Raw genomic sequence first — 20,850 nt, 5'->3', positions numbered from 1 at the left:
CTCTGACCAGCTGTCTTTGTAAGATACTAGAGAAAATGGTTAATGCCAGACTTCTCTGGTATTTAGAAAGACTTTAGAAAACTTTAGACCATTTAGTTCGGTTAGAAACTTGTATAAGAGATGCATTTCTGAAGCGAGAACATCTTGTATCAGTTTTTTTTTTTACATGGAAAAAGCTTATGATACAACCTGGAGATATGGCATATTAAAAGACCTCTGTAACCTAGGTCTCAAAGGACACCTCCCTATATTTATTAAAAAGTTTCTCTCCAGGCGAACTTTCCAAGTCAGAGTGGGAAGTACACTACCTCGACCATATCTTCAAGAACAAGGTGTTCCCCAAGGCTCTGTCTTAAGTGTAACCCTTTTTGCTATAAACTGAAATTTAACTCAATCATTGAACAGCTTCCTCCCACTGTAGACAATGCTCTACATGTTGATGACTTCACAATATACTGTCACTCACGTAACATGAGGGTAATTGAAAGACAACTTCAGCAAGCAATTGATCATGTCTCTCTGTGGGCTCTTAATAATGGGTTTATGTTTTCAACAAAAAAAAAAGTATCTGTGTACGCTTTCTGTCGAAACACACTCATCATCCAGATCCTGAACTAAGAATGGGACATACTGTTATTCCAGTAACTACAGAAACCAAGTTCTTGGGACTAATTTTTGACAGAAAACTCACATTTCTAGCACACATTCATCAACTAAGAGAAAAGTGCAAAAGAACTTTGAACCTCCTTCGTACTCTATCCTCTACTGGGTGGGGTGCTGATCGAGCTTCATTGCTGCATCTTTATTGTGCACTTATACGTTCAAAGCTGGATTATGGGTCCGAAGTCTATGGTTAGGCAAGACAGAGTAACCTACAATGGTTGGATTCCATCCATCATTAGGGTATACGGATAGCTACTGGTGCCTTTCGCACCTCACCCACTCCAAGTCTCTATGTAGAAGCAAATGAACCGGCTCTATCACTTCGACGGAAACGGTTGTCTCTTAATTATGCCCTAAAAAATAAATCTCTCCCAGATCACCCTACATCGAATAGTATCGTCTCTCTGCATTGGGAAGCTCAATATCACACACATCAAACTGCTATACATCCTTTTGGTATGCGTATTAAAGAAACTGTGCAAGCTGTTAGTATAAATGTTGACAACATTAGCTACACTAAACATAACAGCTTACCTCCATAGCAGGTTTGCACACCATCCTGCAACCTCTCACTTTGTCAGCTACAGAAATCTTATACCCCCATCATCCATTTACCTGTAATTGTTTAATGCACACAGAGCAACACACACTGATTTCTATACCCATCTATACTGATGGTTCAAGAACTAACACCTCTGTTGGCTGTGCTGCTGTGTTTCCTGACATTATTATCTCAAAACAGATCTTTGATTTGAGATAATAATGTCACCAGACTGCAGTAATTATACAGCAGTGTTACATGCCATTCAGCTTGTACTTGTGCATATAGAAAACTGCTACCAAAAGTGTATAATTTATACAGACTCATTGACCCCTTTTCAGGCTATCTCCTCTCCTATGTATAATCCTCATCCAGTACTTTATGAAGTGCTACACCTGCTTCACAAAATGAAAATCCTTAATTTCGATGTTCAGTTCTGCTTGATTCCCAGCTACATCGGAATCAAAGGAAATGAGGCTGCAGATGCAGCTGCTAAATCAGCCCATACCTTCTCCACATACTATTTGACAGTTCCATATACAGACTACAGACAACTTATAAGATCAAAGCTAATTGCTCAGTGGGTATTAACATGGCAAGAAATATCAACAAACAAATTATATAGCATTAAACCTGAAATTAAACACTGGCATTCTAGTCAACGTACATAGAGAAGGGAGGAGGTTGTCCTTGCTAGGATCCGCATTGTATCACCCTGCTATAATTTTGTTAATATGTAAATACCATAATGCCAGACTTAAATTTTATGCATCAATGCTGTATAATAATTCTTTTCTGACTCTATAAGTATTAGTATAATAATGTTAGTTGTAATCTTACTAGATGTAGACACTGCTTTCCTTGACTTGTTTTGTATATACATATGTTAACCTATAGTTATCTATTTATGTACTGCTGAAACCTCGCCAGTAATTTTGTTTATATGTAGATACTGCATCACTTAACATACATTTTGTGTATGCATCTTATTTACTACTTTATTTTTCGAATAATCATGTAGTGCTGTAGGACATCTTACCTATTTGTGTACTTTCTAGTAATTCTGTTTATATGTATTCTAAATTCTGTTTCTACTGCATTGCTAAATTTAATTTTCATCCATACATATTTTATAATAATCCCTTTTTGCCTAATTTTGTACTGCTATAAAGTCATCTATTATAATTTTACATATATGTAGATACTGTATTTCTTGGCTTAGTGTTTCATATGTTATGTATTAACTTATATTGTTAACTATTTTTGCACTACTGTAATAACCTCTGACCTTGTGTGTTGCTGTGCCCTCTGCAGCAGTTCTGTTTATCTAGAGATGCTGCTTTGTGAAACTAGATTCTTGTACAGACATATTGTTTACAATTCTGTAAATGCTGATGTTGTAACCTTTAGTATGACACAGTTTGACCTTTTATAGGTTTTGTGCCAAATAAACTATAAACCAACCAACCAATCTTTCATATGCTGAAATTATTTCTTTCTTTTGCTCAATTGTGAGCAACTTTCTGCTTCCCTTGGGTTTGTTGCTTACTTTTTTTGGACCCATTGTCAAGAAAATTTTTTTCTGAAAAATGTAAAAGAAATATGACATATAGCATATTATTTATTTAATTAGATAAGAATAAAATTTACCAATTATAAATTAATCCCCCATAGTAGAATTTAGCCAAGTAAAGAATAAATGTTATCACACTTACCTCTCGCATTCACAGCCACACGGAGCATGCACTGTACTGACACTGGTATGAGGCTTCTCACTTCTCACTGTCTCGAACGTAAACAACCCTGTCAGGTTGGTGGGTCTGCCCTAAATTGGTCAGCTCATTTCTTTGTCAAACACATACAGATGGAAAAGATAAGCTCCTGGAATGGCCATGTTTGCTGCTTTATGTTAGTGCGTCATCCACTAAAACATTTGTTAGCCGAGTCCGAAAAACAGCGAAAAAAAATCTTCGCTAGTCGAGGTATCACTATATTTCAAAATGTATGAATTGTAGCATATAGAATGTATGAATTTCATACAGCTCTCCAAAAGATGGGGAAAATATTTATTATTATAATTTTTTGTTATACTTGGCTACAGTTGTGGAGGAGGGGTGTTGAGATTAGCTTCATTCTTAAGTTAACTGTCTTTATTTGAGATGAATGAACTGTTGAAAAATAGAATCATTGCATTTATCATTCCGTTTAATTTAAGATCGCAAGGAAATAACTATAACTACCACCGACTATGTTGCATCATGTCACCCACATACCACATCACCAATATGAATCTAAATCCTATCTTAAGCCACACCCAAAACAAATAAACAACAATAACAATCACAAATTTGAGAACAGCTATAGGAGTATTATCATTATTATCATGTGTCACCTCCAAGGATTCGTCAAGGGAGGGCACTCTACTCTACAACCCTATCTCCACCACTTAATCTACTAAACACACATAATGCCACTATCATCATCATCATCCACACCAATGATGGCGAACCTTTTTACCCAGGTGTGTCAAACTTTTTTTTTTTTAAATATTGATGTTGTTGATGTGCCACTTGCATATATGCATTATAAACGTAACTACATAATCATAGATGGTGATTTATACATATCATATTAAGCTATTTATTTAATAGGACATTGATATAAAATCTATGAATTCATCATCATCATCATCAAATTCCTGACATGTACCCTCAAGGGGTGTACAGGATATGATAGTACTACATGAAAAAAAATTACATCGTTGTTAATTTCCTATCTACAATTTTCCTCCAAATCAGTCTGTTACTTGTCAACACTCCAATATTATCAGCTCTTATATTTCTATCGTCTAAAGCACTTTGTACCGTATCAATCCACTTATATCTTGGTCTTCCTCTCGGTCGTTTTCCTGCCAACCTGGCAGAGAACACTTGTTTTGTTAATCTTTCCTCGCCCATTCTGTTTAAGTGACCATACCACCTGAGATTAGCTCTGCTAACGCATTCCTGGATGCTGACAATGTCAAGTTCTTTCCTAATATCCTCGTTTTTAATATGATACTGCCATTGATGTCACCTGTTCACGCCTATAATCTTTCTCAGGACTCTCATATCTGAAGTCTCTAGTCTTTGGTCAAGTGTTTTACTTCTGACCCAGCTCTCAGATCCATAAGTTAAAACTGGTTTGAACACAGTCTTGTATACAGCTAATTTAGTGTTGTGACTAATTTCTCCCTTATTCCATATGAATTTATTCAATTGACTTCCCACCATACCAGCTTTGCTGATTCTGTTGTCTATTTCTATATTTAATTTACCATCTTCAGTAAAAATCGTGCCTAAATAGCTGAAATGTTTTACTTGTTCCACAGGTTCTCCATTCACAACACAGTTGACATTTTCAATGATTCTGCCTATTTTCATTGTCTTTGTCTTTTTATTGCTGACCTTCATACCATATCTATTACAAGAGCTATTCAATTTAGTCAGAGAATCTTGTAGCGGATTTATTTAGACGTATAACATCATCTGCATAGAGCAAAGAGCTGACATTAACATCTACAATTTCGATATCATGTTTAATACCACTCTCCTTCATAATGCGATCCATATAGATAATGAATAACAGAGGGGATAATGTACATCCTTTCTCACACCAGATTTAATATTAAACCATCTTCCTGTACTTCCTTCAATTCTAACTGCTGACTTACAACTGAAATAAAGACTAAGTATTGCTTGATATAATGTCCCATTGACACCATATAACTGCAGCGTATTGAATAGCTTCTCTCTTGGCACCTTGTCATATGCCTTTTCCAGATTGACAAAACTTAAATACAGATCTTTGTTATATTCCCATGCTTTCTCGACTATTTGTCGTAAAGTGACGATCTGATCCTGATCTTCACTTTACTTTTTGGCCTGAATCCAGCTTGAATCTATTTGGCCTGAATCCAGCTTGTTCTTCACCAAGCTTTTCTTCCACAATTCTTCTCAACCGTTTCTCAAGTATACTTGCATAGATCTTGCCAGGAACACTCAGTAGAGAAATACCTCTGTAATTCTCACATGCAGTTTTATTTCCCTTTTTATATATGGGTACTATGAGAGCTCTACTCCAATCATTGGGAATTGGTCCCTCTGTCCAGGCTTTCTGAACTATGCAGTGCAGCCACTGCAAGACTCTTATACCACCATACTTCAGCATTTCTGGTCGAATATCATCTACTCCTGATGCCTTTCCACATTTCAAGCCTTTGATGGCTTTTTCTACTTCAAGTATGGATATGTATTCCTTACTGCATGCCTGGTCAGTGTTTTTTACCACTCTGCTGTCATCACTGCTTGTTTCATTTAGCAGTTTTTCAAAGTAATTACTCCATACTTCAAGGATATCTTTTTGTCCTGTTTTCATGTCATATTATACAATTAATTTAATAAACTGAAATTACAAACTTATATTACATTTAATGACTTTTCTGTTGCTGAGTACTGGTAGAATGTTCTTTCAATGAGAAAATCTACCTTAAGGGGTACTTAAGGGTCTAAGCTGTATAACTGAGAGGAGACCTCCACATAACCTTTAAAGGAATGTGGAGAACCGACCAGGGCTTCTGACCTAATGTCCAATCCTCACCTTCTCATGGTGCACCCTGTTGGGTATCTGCTTGGATACTGAACGAACGAGGATGGGCTGGCAATTTGGGATTTAGCCGACCAAATTGTATTCTTATTGGTTAAACCAAAATAAAAAATGATGGTATGACATGACAAAATTTCATGCCGGCTGGGGCGTCGCCCGGTTAAACAAGGCCCCCGTTCTTTTCACCAGGTAACCAGGGCGAACAGCGAAAAGTCAGCTACTGGAACAAAGCTGAAAACAAACTCCAACTCAACATCACCAGAGTTAAAGATCGGTACTATCAACGTAAGAAGCCTGAATGGCAAAGAAATGGAGCCAGCTGAGGAATTAGATAAGTACCAGATCGACATAATAGGTATGACTGAAACAAAAATGACGAAAACTGGTGAGATCTTTCTGAGCAATAAATACAAAATGTTATATTGAGGCAATGACAATCAAGGAAAAGAAGGAGTAACCATAGTATTCAACACAAAATACGAGGCTAATCTTCTTGAATGGCAGTCAGTCTCAAGTACAGTAATGTGGGCAAATATGAGAATGGGGAACTGGACAACGAGACTCATTTGTGCCTATGGTCCCACAGAAGGTTCTACTAAGGTAGAAGTTCAGGAATTTTTTGATGCTTTAGAAAAAGCAACTGACACAATGAAAAAGGAAAAGTTGGTCCTTGTTGGGGATCTAAATAGCAGAGTAGGAAGTGATTGTCAGACATACAAAAATGTTTTGGGAAAATTTAAAGAAAAGAGCAAAGCTAATAATAATGGCAAATATCTGTTGGATTTCTGCTCAGGACATGGACTGGTTATTACTAACACCATGTTCCAACATAAAAACATGCACAAATTCACATGGAGAGAAGAGGCTAGGAATAAGAAAATTCTCATTGACTATGTTATTGTTGATAGTGATGTTTTCTCCCTTGTGGAGGACACTAGAGTGTACAGAGGATTTGAAATTGGAAGTGATCACTATTTAGTCTTGAGCAGGATAAAATTGAATTTCTTATTGAAAAGAATAACATGTAAGAAAGTTTTAAAGCGAATAAAAGTTGAGCAGCTCTCAGATGTGAACTGTAGACTAAAGTACACAAAGATTATTGAAGAAAAAATGAAAGAGTTTGAAAACAGGAATCAAACCTTGGAGATTCAGTGGCAAACTCTGAAGAAAACATTGATTGATTCTGCCAGAGAGGCATATGGTGAGGTTGTCTGCAATGATAAAAAAATCAGAACTCCCTGTTGGACACAGGAAGTTAAAGAGGCAGTGAAGGAAAAGAAGAAAGCATATCAAAAGTTCATTGCAAATAAGTCAGCTTGTGCTCTTAGAGAATATAGAGGCAAATGCAAGCATGCTAAACACTGTGTAAAACTAGCTAAACAAAAGTCATGGGAGGACTTTGGCAAGAATATAGAAAATAAATATCAAGAAGGTGGCATAATATTCTGGAGATTGTTGAAGAAGCTTAGGAATGGAGGAAAGATTGCTGTAAAAGGAGGTAGAGATGATAAAGGTGACATGAAAATGGGAGAAAAAGATATCCTTGAAGTATGGAGTAATTACTTTCTGCATATTACTTAATTAATTAAGATTCTCTGACTAAATTGAATAGCTGTTGTAATAGATATGGTATGAAGGTCAGCAATAAAAAGACAAAGACAATGAAAATAGGCAGAATCATTGAAAATGTCGACTCTGTTGTGAGTGGAGAACCTGTGGAACAAGTAAAACATTTCAGCTCCTTAGGCACGATTTTTACTGAAAATGGTAAACTAAATATAGAAATAGCTGGTATTTCTCTTTGGTATTTCACCAAAGCTGGTATGGTGGGAAGTCAATTGAATAAGTTCATATGGAATAAGAGAGAAATTAGTCGGAACACTAAATTAGCTGTATACAAGATAGTGTTCAAACCAGTTTTAACTTATGGATCTGAGAGCTGGGTCAGAAGTAAAACACTTGACCGAAGACTAGAGACCGCAGATATGAGAGTCCTGAGAAAGATTAGAGGCATGAATAGATGGCATCAATGGCAATATCATATTAAAAATGAGGATATTAGGAAAGAACTTGACATTGTCAGCATCCAGGAATGCGTTAGCAGAGCTAATCTCAGGTGGTATGGTCACCTAAACAGAATGGGCGAAGAAAGATTAGCAAAACAAGTGTTCTCAGCCATGTTGGCAGCAAAATGACCTAGAGGTAGACCGAGATATAGGTTGATTGATACGGTACAAAGTGCCTTAGACGATAGAAATATAAGATCTGATAATGTTGGAGTCTTGACAAGTAACAGACTGATTTGGAAGAAAATTGTAGATAGGAAGTTAGTAATGATGTAATTTTTTTCATGTAGTACTATCATATCCTGTACACCCTTTAGGGTGTTTACCAAGAATTTGATTATGATGATGAGACAACAAAAATAGGCAGAAGCATTGAAAATATCAACTGCATTATGACTGGAGAACCTATAAAAGAAATAAAACATTTCATCTACTTAAGCACAACTTTTATTGAAGATGGTAAATTAAAAATGGAAATAGAGAACAAAATCAAGAAAGCTGGTAATGTAGGAAGTCAACTGAATAAATTTATATGGAATAGGATAGATCATTAATCAAAACACTAAATTAGCTGTATACAAGACACTCTTCAAACCAATTTTAACTTATTGATCTGAGAGCTTGGTTAGTAATAAAACACTTGTCCAAAGACTAGAGACCGCAGATATGAGAGTCCTGAGAAAGATTAGGGTCATGAACAGATGGCATCAATGGCAATATCATATTAAAAACGAGGAAATTAGGAAAGAACTTGATGTTGTCAGCATCCATGAATGTGTTAGCAGAGCTAATCTCAGGTGGTATGGTCACTTAAACAGAATGGGCAATTAAAGATTAGCAAAACAAGTGTTCTGTGCCAGCTTGTCAGGAAAATGACCCAGAGGAAGACCAAGATATAGGTGGGTTGATATGGTAAAAAGTGTCCTCTTACTTGATTAGGAGGAAAGTTATAGATAGTAAGTTAGTGGTGAAGTTTTTCATGTAGTTCTATCATATGCTGTACACCACTTGAGGGTACACGTCAGGAATATGATGAAAATTCACAAACATCCCTTTGATCAATTTTGGATAATATAAAGTGCGCTATATAAAAACCCTACTAAACATTTTGCTAAGTTACTTGCCTTGCCTCAGTGAGAATTCTTTCTCATTTGTAAAAAATTCTGTTCTCCTAAAAAGTATATTTAAAGATCATATTTTAAAAGGTTCAGACATAATGATTAGTTTTGATATTACTTCACTACTCACTAATGAACTATTAACTGAGACGCTTGATTTGTTACATTTTTACCTGGTTTGCTTAAGGATCAAAGCCAAAGAAATGGAAGGAGATCACCACATCACCTTTAATGAATGCAAGAACTCACTGGAGCTGCTGACCTAATGTCGAAGCCTTAGCTTCACGTCGTGTTCCCTGTTAGTAGGTATCTACTGAGTACTTAAAGAAAATGAGAATAGGCTGGCAATTTTGGACTATTCTCACTTGGTTTAAACCACAAACAATGTGATGGTGCAACATGATGAGATTTAATGCCGCCTGGGGACATTAAATCGAGACATTGAACTGAGATTCACAATAAGGATTTCAATGGTAGGATCACCATGTGTGCATGCCTCAGATTTCCTGAACAAACATGCAGCATTGTTTTCAGTGGTGCAAAGAGCATGCACAGTGGGACATGAAAGCTTGGAAAGTTGTGTTATGCAGTGACGAATCATGTACATATTCTACCAAGCAGATGGATAGGTATGGGTGTCTAGCTCGATGTTGATGGGTATGGTTCTAGATGTTGAGCTTGAGTCTGTTCCAGTAGCTGACTTTCAACTGTTTGCTCTGGTTCTATAACAAAAGGACCATACCATCACACCATCTCTTGCCAGAGTGTGTAACCCCAACTATGAGATTTGAAGTTGGCGGTGTGATCGTATGGTCCTAATTTTCCTGGTTTGGCCTTGGACTTCTGTTTATGGTGCTACGAACATTGAACTCTTAGAGGTACCTGAACATTCTGGACAATGCTTCCTACTTAGTGGGCGTTTCTATGGCACTGACCATTATCTCTTTTGGCTGAAGTCAAGGGATACAACCCCCCCCCCCAACACACACACCTGACAGTCAAGAACCTCATTAGATGCCTACAGGAAGAATAGTCCAAAATTACCACTGATTGCTATTGTACACTTGTGGAAAATATGTCCCTTAAGATTTCTGCAGTCATTGCAGCTAAATGAGGTCCTACATTTTATTAAGGTGGGTGCCATGGCTAGTTGTTTCTCACACTATGGTGTCTGTTGTCTTCTTTCCAAGCAGTCTATAAAATGTTATATTCAGGCAATAATGATTAAGGAAAGGAAGGAGTAGCGATAGCATTCAGCACCAAACATGAAGATAAAGTTATTGGTTGGAAGGCAGTTTCAAGCAGAGCTATGTGGACAAACTTCAAAATGGGGAAATTGACAATGAAACTTATTTGTGCCTACTCTAGTGAATCAAAACATTCCTCCACTTCTTCCATAGAAGAACCTTCTGTGGAACCATAGGTATTAAAGCTCACATGAAAAGTAGTACTTGTTGGAGATCTAAACAGCAGAGCAAGAAGTGAATCCAGACGTAGAAATGCTTTAGGAAAATTTGTAGAAAAGGGCAAAGCTAATAATAATGGAAAGTATCTGCTGTAATTTTGCTCAGGATTCAGACTAGTGATTACTAACACCATGTTCCAACATAAGACATGTTCAAGTGGAGAGAAGACACAAGAAATAAGATAAGCCTCTTTGATTATGTTATTGTTGATAGAGATATCTTCATGCTCAATCAGGATACATTAATGTACAGGGGATTTGAAATTGGAAGTGATCATCACTTAGTTTTAAGTAAGATATAACTGAATATCATATTGAAAAGAATAGTATATTTAAAAGTTTTAAAATGAATTAAAGTTCATCAGCTTTTATAGGTAAACTGTAGACTCAACTATATAAACATTATTGAAGAAAGAATGAAACAATTCAAAAACAAAGAACCAAACTTTGGTCTCTGTGAAAAAAAGGGAATAAAGCGAAATGTGAGAATTACACAGAAATTTCTACTAAGTGTTTGAGGTAGGATTTATACAATCATACTTGACAAGTGGTTAAGAAAATTTGTGGAAGAGAAACTGGGAGAACATGCCAGGTTCGTGCCAAATAGAAGTTGTCAGGATCAGATTTTTATGTTACAACAAATAGTTGAGGAATCATGGGCATATGATAAGAATCTGTACACCAGTTTAGTAGATCTGGAAAATGCATACGACAGAGTGCTCAGGGAATAGCTATTCAAAATACTACTGTTGTATGGAGTAAATGGAACATTATACAGTGCAATGCACAGTCTATGTTTTTCAGTCAGTAGTTAGAAAAATTGAAGGAAATACATTAAAGTGAAAGTCTCCAGGATTCTCTAGCTAAAATGAATCCAAATTTGGTATGAAAATAAGCAATAAAAAGATCAAGAAAAGGAAGGAGTAGTGTGAACTGTGAAAATAGGCAGGAACATAGGAACTTTAGCAGCATTCTCAATGGAGATATATTAAATATGTAATATATTTCAGTTGTTTAGGTACAGGTTTTAGTGGCAAGTTAGATCTAGAAATAGACAACAGAATAAGCGAAGCTTGTATAGTAGGGAGCTAGTTGAGTAAATTTATGGAATAAATTTATATGGAGAAATTAGTTCCCCCCCACAAAAAAAAAAAACAAAAAAAAAACTAGTACATACAACACAGTTTAAACCAGTTTTAAGTTATTAAGCTGAGAGTTGAGTTAGAAATAAAGTACTTGATCAAAGATTATAGACCACAGATATGAGAATTCTTAGAAAAATTAGAGCCTGAATAGATGACATCAATAGCAAAATCATATTAAAAATGAAGACTTTAGGAAGGAACTTGACATTATTTGCATTCAGGAATGTATGGGCATGGCTAATCTAACATGGTATGGTCATTTAAACAGACTGGGAAGGGTCTAGCAAAACAGGTGTTTGATACCAAGAAGACAGAAAAATACCCAGAGGAAGACCATTTACTTGATTGATTAAATCAGAAGTGCCTTAGAAGAATGAAATATTGAATACAACAATATTTGAAGTGCTGACAAGTATTGTTCTAATTTAGAGGAAAATTGTTGATAGGACATCAGAGAATTGAATTGAAATGATGACATTTCCTCCCAAACATATTTTGAATTATTTGAATTTACAGTACTTGCTGGTTATATCACATGGAAAGGGAAAATATACAAACACTAGATGGGATAGCCATGAGTATCCCATATCTAATTTATACATAGAACACTTAGAGAAACAGCAATCTATCAGAACAAGCTATCAATGTGACTACTCTCAAACCATTGGTTTAGCTGTGCTGTGTTGATGATGTGCTGTTTGTCCTTTACAAGTCATATCAGCCAGCCTGGTTGGCCGAGTGATTAGCTTTCCTGTTCTCCAACCAACAGGTCACAGGTTCAAATTCAGCCATGGTCTAATTTGAAGTCTAAAGACAATCACAAACATCCATGGGCATGGATGTTTGTGATTGTCTTTAGGTGGAAGATGAATTTCATCATCCAGTGTAAGACCACTGCTCTGCTTTTTGGAGGCCTGAAGTGGCTGAAAAAAGTTCCATGCTTGGTCTCTAGAGCAAGGTTTCCAGACCATCTAAAAATAAATAAAAAATTACAGAAAATATATAAAATTGACAAAAAATGGGGAAAAAAATCTTTAGTCTACCCACAGTACAAATGTACTATAGGTTTAGTAACTACATAAAAAAATAACGGGCCTTCCTGATGGTTTATTATCTTTTTCTGTTTATAGAAAACCTTCACATACTGGGAGATTTTTCTATAGAGAATCACATCATCATCTAACTCAGCAGTATGGTAGCCTGAAAACACTAAGTCTTAGAGCCAGATCTATCTGTTCTGATGATAATGCTCTTAATGCTAAACTCACTTGCCAGTCACACAGTTTTAGCCAGTGGCTATAATCCCCCCAAAATAAATGAAATACTAAATACTCCCCAGAAATTCCTTCATCTTCTAATAAGCATGACTATAGCAAAACTGTTCTTTCCGTGCATTCAGGTCACATCTGAAAAGAAAAGATATCTGGAGTGCTTAATAAATATCAGCTCATCACCACATTTAAACTATATATTAGGCAACTCTTGTCTGTTCACCTGAGGACAAACTCTCTCCTTTTATCACATCTAGGAGTGTATGAAGTGCCCTGTACTTGTGACATGGCTTACTATTGACAGACAGAATTGTTTACTTTTGCATCGGAGAACAGGAAAAAAAAATGTTGCATTTGGCAACAACATTATAGCAAGTCAGGATCAGATGGAGTAAAAAAAAAAAAGTGTTACACAGAAGTCATAAGTCAGAGAACTGTTTTTGGAATCAGCAGCAGAACCTTAAAACATTCCCCAAACCTCGACAAGTGTGGCTATATCAGTTTACCAAAAATCGGAAAGACAGTCATTTTTAAATCAAATTAATATTTGTTAAATCTCTCTTTGTCTGACAAATAGATGGCACTAATTAGGACTTTAGTTCTTTGTGTTGTCCATTACAATTTTTTTAACTTGTCTTGCTGCTAACAATAGCAAAAAATCAGCCAATAAATGAATAAATATTAACTATTTTCTTATTATTCTTTTGTTAATTTTTGTTAAACATGCATTGAATCATTAAGAGTAGCAGCTCCTCATCTCACTTATATCTTACCCTGGCAAAAGGCTTGCAATCTTTGCTGTTTTTCTTTTTTCTTTCTCTCTTTTTTTTTTTTTTGTTACTTTTTCTAACCCCTTCCTCCCAATCAATTCTCATGTGTGGTCTTCTACCTTACTTTTTTTTTTAATTGTATCACCTGCTCATACTTGTTTACACATAGCCCTGGTCAAATCAGGAAGCTTTGCTTCTGGTAAACACACTTTTAAGTCATAGAATCACCCTTCTCCCTTAACCAACCTATAGTGCATTGATACCATGGGTAAGTCGGGGGGGTGGGGTTATTTTATCCTTTTATATTATTTTTATTTTTTTATAAAATTTAGTTAGTTTTTATATTATATAATCTAGAACCTTGCTCTAGAGACCCCAAATGGATTTCAATAAATGGAGCATAGTTTCACACTAGGTGATGTTTATCTTACACCTAATGACAATTCAGAAACCTTCATTCTCGTAACAAGATTTGAACACCCAGCTTGTTGCTTGAAAAGCAAGCACACTAACCAACCTGAACAACAAATCTTGTTCATATTCAAAACCTTTCTTTTAGAGAAACTTATGCCATAGTTATGAATTATTTATACAAAAACACATGGCATGGCATGGCATGGGTAACATTTATTTGATTATAAGGTGATATATTTCAGTCTGAAACTTAAAGACCATCTTTCCAGTAATTATGTTATAACTGAGGAAAAGGTTAATCATAACTGTAATAATAAAAATGGAATAGACACAGACCACAACATTCTTTGGTCTGATACACGTGTACTACATCGCTGTCAATACATATTTGAATGTGTAAGTTGAGTATTGAAGCCTTGCTTCACATCTCGAACTTGAATCGGAATGACTGCCTATTCTTATCAGAAATATGGGAAAATCTGATTAGAATAACACATTAAGTTTTTTTTTATTTATTTATTTTACTTGCTATTAAAACTGAGAATGCTATTTTATGAAGTCATAAGGTCTCCAGAAACTAACAAGATATTGTATTTGGGTGATATATATTTATTTATTTTATTTTATTACAGTTATGATTAACCTTTTCCTAAGTTATAACATAACGTTACTGGAAATATAACATCACACAGCTCGTTTTATTTTAAATAAATCCATTGTTTGCATTCTACCTTGTATCAACTGTTTGGCCACCAAAGATAATCTGTAAGTTTCAGGCTGAAATATATGGCCTTATAATTAAATAAATTTTTCTCCATCTTGTGTTTTTGTGTAAATAATTCATTCAAAATCCTCATTTGTTATGAGGATTTCGAATGAATTGCACACAGTTTTGACAGATTCTCTTACTTCTCTCCTTTCATTCATAAACTACTCATATTTGCTGGATAAACACATCTCACACATGCCACATCACAAAAAATTATTCATATCAAAGTTTCATGCCAGGATTGGTTGTCTGTAATATTATGTCACTGCATGCACTAATACTAACTAAATCAGTGATTAAATATAAAAATGTATATAAAAATACACATTTGTTTATGTTCTCATTAATTAAAACATCCAGTCCAAATTTAACTAAATTTGGAAAATAATAACAAAACAATAAATAGCTAAATGTATAGCTAATTGCTAAGACAATTAAATATGAAGATAGCAAAATGTTCCAGAAGTGATTGTATTCTAAAAAGCTTAGAAACCGAGAGTAAAATAGAATGAAAAGAACTGGAGATGATAAAGGTGACATAAAAATGAAGATATCAAAATTATAGTAAAAATTAAAAAAAAAAAAATTAAACATGAAAGAATATTGTTTATTATCGATAAAATTATACAGTTTGGTATAATTCAAAATTACTTAAAAATAAAATCCATTATCATAACCCCAAGATGGAGTAAACACGATAAGCACTACGAACACTCTACTACTGGTGCAAACTGCATATAAACAACAGTGGAATTGCGCGACGGACAGTGCTACATTACGCTAATAGCTCGCATCTCACTATGACATGCATATGCTTGTGCACGTACCAATATGCCACTGTGGTAAACACAGTGCTGCTAGAATCCTTCACCCTCCTAAGTGCTATAAGATGGATTTTTATTATTTTTTATATGAAATAAGAGAATTGCATAGGATTGTTGATGATAAAATTAAATATTACAAGCAAATATAAATAAATTAAATATATTTATATATCGAGAAACATTTGATAACATTTAGAAGTAGCAACAACAGTTCACAGATTGACTACATTCTGACTAGAAGAAAACATCTTAAGACAGTAACAAATTGTAAGGTAATCCCAACACATCAAGTGGCGCAGCAACACCAGCTGCTGTGCACAGACTTTAAAATAAAGTTGAAGATGAGAACCTTTTGGAAGCCATGGGAGGAAGACAATTAAGTGGTTTCACTTAAAAGAAGAGAGTGTGGGGAACTGTTTTAGGGAGGAGGTGTTAGAGAGGATTTCGGATGGACTAGGAAATGTACAAGATTGGTGGAGACATTCAAAAGCAATTCTAAACTGTGCAACTGAGGTGCTTGGTGAAACATCTGGAAAGATTAGAGAGCAGAAGGAGGATTGGTGGTGGAATAATAATGTACAAGAAGCAGTGACGGCTAAGAGGAAGGCAAAGCAGAAGTGGAACAAGTCAAGAGTTGAAGAGGACAGAGAGAAAAAGCAAGAAGCCAAGAGAGTTGTTGCACAGGCGAAGGCCATGGCATATCAAGACCTTTATGATCAATTAGAAACAGAGAAAGATTTATCGATTGGCAAAATATAGAAATAAGGCAACAAAGGACATCGTACATGTGAGGCAGATCAAAGACTGGAGGAAGGGTATTAAGGAGGGATGTGGATAAACAGATGGAGAATATACTTTGAAGGGCTTTTGAATGAAGAAAATGCAAGGACTCACAGAGAAGATGGGGAGCCTTATGAGGGGATGGTGCAGAACATTAGTAGAGTGGAAGTGAAGAGGATGAAGAATGGAAAATCGGTGGGCCCTGACAGGATCCCAGTAGAGGCATGGAAGGCACTGGGGGGAAGAGGGAATTGACCTGCTGTGGGACCTGTTAATAAAAGTTTGTCAACAGGAAAATATACCCGAGGAATGGAGGGAAAGTACTCTTGTCCCCATCTACAAGAGTAAAGAGGATGTCCCACACAATGAAAATCCTAGAGAGGGGTCTTGATGGAAGACTGAGGAAGGAGGTAGAGATTGCAAAGGAGCAATTTGGCTTCATGCCTGGTCGATTGACGACAGATGATGGAAAAGTTTCGAGAGAAGCAACAGGAGTTGCATCTAGTATTTATTGATCTGGAGAAAGCATATGATAGCATGCCAAGGCAAGAAGTCTGGAGGTGTCTGAGGGAGAAGAAGGTACTGGAGAAATATGTCAGGCTGGTGCAGGAGATGTACAGAAATGTGAAGACAAGAGTTCGGACCTGCATTGGAGAGACAGAAAGTTTTCCAGTGGCAGTCGGCTTGCATCAAGGGTCAGAATTAAGTCCGTTCCTGTTTAATATTGTGATGGAGGAGGTGAGAGAAGACGCATCTTGGACTATGTTGTATGCAGATGACATCGTTCTGTGTGCAGAATCAAGAGAAGAAGTGGCAGCTAAACTCGAAAGTTGGAGGAAAGTGCTGGAATAGAGAGATATGAGACTGAGCAGAAGACAGAGTATATGTGTTGCAAAGTGGATGGCAGTCAGGAGAAAGATCTGGAGCTGGAAGGAAATGTCATCAGGAAGGTCAGTGACTTTAGATACTTAGGTTCAACAATGAAAGAGGATGGTGAGGCTGAGAAGGAAGTGGGATGGAGGAACTGGAGAGAGATGGCTGGAGTGCTATGCAATAAGAGGGTGCCGATCAATCTAAAAGGCAAAATCTACAGGACAATAGTGAGACCAGCTATGATGTGTGGTGTGGAAACTGTGGCCCTGAGGAAAAATAACATCAGCAGGATGGAGGTAGCAGAGATGAGAATGCTTAGGTGGATGTGCGGTGTGACCAGAAAGGATCGTCTGAGAAATTACTATGTAAGGGGAACGGTGAAAGTTACGAACTTAGGAGCAAAGATACAGGAGGCAAGGTTGAGATGGGTTTGGTCATGTCATGAGGATGAGGAGGGAGGAAGAGTATCTGGGAAGAAAGATCATGCAGACGGATGTGCAGGGGAGGAGGAAGCATGGATGACCAAAGAAGAGATGGAGGGAGATGGTGGAGGAGGACTTGAGGATGAAGAACTTGGTTGTGGCTACAGCCCAAGACAGGAGGCTGTGGAGGAGACACTAATAACAGCGACCCCTACTTAAGTGAAAAGCTGAAGAAGAAGAAGATTTATATATCAAGAAAAATTGGGGGTGCTGCTGTTCCGCAGTGCCTGTGCACGAGCCGTCCCTGAAGGTGAATGCAATCAGGTACACAGCAGTACTAAAGTATCAATTATGTACTCATAAAGGAAATGCATCCTACGAAGCATTCCACTTTAACAAATTACTAATAGTCCCTACAAGTTTGTTATATGGTCCCTATAGCCCAGCCTGACTGGCGAAGTGGTTAGTATGTCCACTCTCCAGTCAAGAGGCTGCATGTTCAAATCCTGCTGTGGGCATGGATGTTTGTGATATTCTGTGGAAATAGTGGTGGTGGTGGTTGGCTGTAGATGGCATTGGTGTAGTTGAAGTCAATTGGTGTATTGTGAGTGGTGGAAGCAGAGCTGTAGAGTAGATGCCCTCCCTCGATAAGCCTTTGGACTCCCTGGAGGTGAGTAATAATAATAACTCATACAGTGATTATATATGATTATAAGTACATGTTTTATACAGTGTTTTTGAGGTGATCATAATTTTTAAAAAAAATTAAAACAGTGCATTTATACAATTCACTTTCATTGTATTAACTTAAAAGAAACTTTTTCCCTTAAGATTCCCCAACCTAAACTACCAACAAAGTGGGAGCAGTTTTCTAGGCAGAAAGGCATTCAGAGAAAGAAAAAAGAAAAGCTTTTGTGGGATGAAACAGCTCAAGTAAGTAAATTTTTATATATATTTGAATATAAATTCTCAGTTAAAAAATATATATGTAATTATAACATTAAATGAGGAAATATTTCCTTTTTTTTCTGTTGTTTGACAGTTTGTTCAATCTGTAGTGCATTAATACTGATGGAGAGAGAGAAGCTGTCCATCCTCAGTACTAAAAAAAGATATTTGTTAATGTTAAATTTGCAGAGTGGTCTCTCTTCATATGTATTTTCTAAAGGAAAGATGAGAAGATATGCTATTCTAAAGAACAGCAATACAGAGTCTGTTCATTGTCTCTGTATTAGTTTGTTATAAAATTTGTGTTTTCTATGTTTAAGTTCAGTTGCAAAAGGTGAAAAGTTGCAAAATTGGCATTGGCAATTTTGCCAGTTACAATTGAAATCTGTGTAGAAAATGTATACAATAGGATTGTTTTTGTGAGAGTGGAGTACAGTGATAAGAGAAAGACCAATAATTTGCCTGCTCGCTGAGAAAAGAATTTTGTAATACTTAGGATGTGTTTTTGCCAATGAAAATTTGGATGTCAGAGTTATCCCAAAAAGAGAAATCTCTTTTTTTATCTAGAGGTTTGTATGTTGTCAGAAGTAAGGTAGAAAGAAGAGAGCTCTTTTGTGCGAGAAGTTAGATGTTGAATTTTGCTTGTGTGAAATTAGTGAGGTCATTAGAACCTCCAACAGAGAATTTGAGCCTTTTAGTTTTATGTATTGGTTAAACATATTGGTATAGTACTTCAAATGGTTTATCTGAAAACATCAGGTACAAAATTCAATATTTAATCTATTTCACATGTAGTAACTGAACAATTTTCAAAGGATAAAGAAACAAAGAGGGTGAGGAGTGGTTTCTTTGCATAGCGGGTGGCTTAACCATGGAATGTATTGCCTGATAGAGTGGTGAGAGCGACAACGGTCAATGAGTTTAAGGAGTGGTATGATGGACTTTGTGTTTCCTAGGAGTTCATGCAATCCCACGATCCACCCCTGATGAGTCTTTTGACTCCTTGCGGCCTAAATGATAATAATAAAAATCAAGTATTCAAACAGTATGATGTGTCCTCTCTGTCAATGGTCAGTTTTGTTGTTGATTTTAAGCTGAGGGTGACATTCCCTGAGATAGATAGCAGTTTTTTTGCATCTCAATTTATTTAAATTTAGTGTCAGTTTTGTTGTTGATTTTAAGCTGAGGATGACATTCCCTGAGATACATAGCAGTTTTTTTGCATCTCAGTTTATTTAAATTTAGTGTGCTTTAGAGCATGAGCTGATTCCCAGAATAATCTTTCACTCTTGGAGCAGTCTTTTTAACATAACAGTTTTTCTTCATCCTACAGCATGTAGGGTGTTGAGTATTTGATTTCTGCTGGTCTACTTTGTGTGTATTGATTCATAATTATAAAATTTTGGCATTTCTGTTTCTTTAAGAACTGACAGTCTGCTGTCCATAATAAGATAGTTTATATCATTACTGTATCCTGTACACTCCTAGTACTTACAGTGAGTAGATCTCAGCCTAAGGAGAGTGCATAGGAGAATCTAGTTTTAAATGTTTGTTTATAAGTAGCTTGTAATTAGAGCCTCCATAGGTCAGTCGGTATAGACGAAGCTCTTTGGTTGGAAAGACTTGAGTTCGATTCCCCCTTCCAAGATGCGAATAACTTTTATCTGGTCTCTTTCAACCAAAGGTGAGTTAGCCTATCTCATACGGGAGTAGTGGATTTTTTTTTTCATCTGGAAACTCTGGTTTTTCATCCCCTAGAACAGGCAAACCGGCCCTATGAACATGCACCTACAGACATAAAAATTCCCCCCCCCCCCTCTAATGACAGATTCCGTGACAAGCCGGTTGGGATTTGCCACAGTCGCATGATCATAGGGGATCCTGCACCAAATAGGATTTTAAAAAAAAAAGTGCTATAAAGAGGAAGTAGTAGTTTGTAATTAGTATGTGAATTTTTAATTTTTAGGAATTTTCCTGAACACAAGGAATGGCTACCATTTCAGAATCTGGTTGCTCTCTGCAATTAGATGGCAAAATGGTTTACTTTTAAACCATTAGTATTAACTGATGGTTTTAAAAGACACACTGAACCCTTCAATGTGTCTTTTTTTTTTTTTTTTTTTTTTTTTTTTTTTTT

The 20,850-nt window shown here is 36.2% G+C and overlaps 1 protein-coding gene across 1 annotated transcript in view; it reads left to right on the top strand.

The window, feature by feature from the left end:
- Nucleotides 1-20,850, top strand: part of LOC150107865 (ribosome biogenesis regulatory protein homolog) — a 285,588-nt gene that overhangs the window by 106,836 nt on the left and 157,902 nt on the right. The window contains exon 5 of the mRNA XM_090415397.1: nt 18,597-18,698. Coding sequence (XP_090271523.1) covers nt 18,597-18,698 — 102 coding nt within the window. The remainder of the gene's footprint in view (nt 1-18,596; nt 18,699-20,850) is intronic.

The sequence above is a fragment of the Typopeltis vanoorti genome, chromosome 3 (genome assembly GCF_054136105.1).
Source record: "Typopeltis vanoorti isolate ZY-2024b chromosome 3, IOZ_Tvanoo_1.0, whole genome shotgun sequence".
NCBI classification, from domain to species: Eukaryota; Metazoa; Arthropoda; class Arachnida; order Uropygi; family Thelyphonidae; genus Typopeltis; species Typopeltis vanoorti.
Note: the sequence above shows the minus strand (reverse complement) of the source record. Positions and strands in the feature narration are given on the sequence as shown.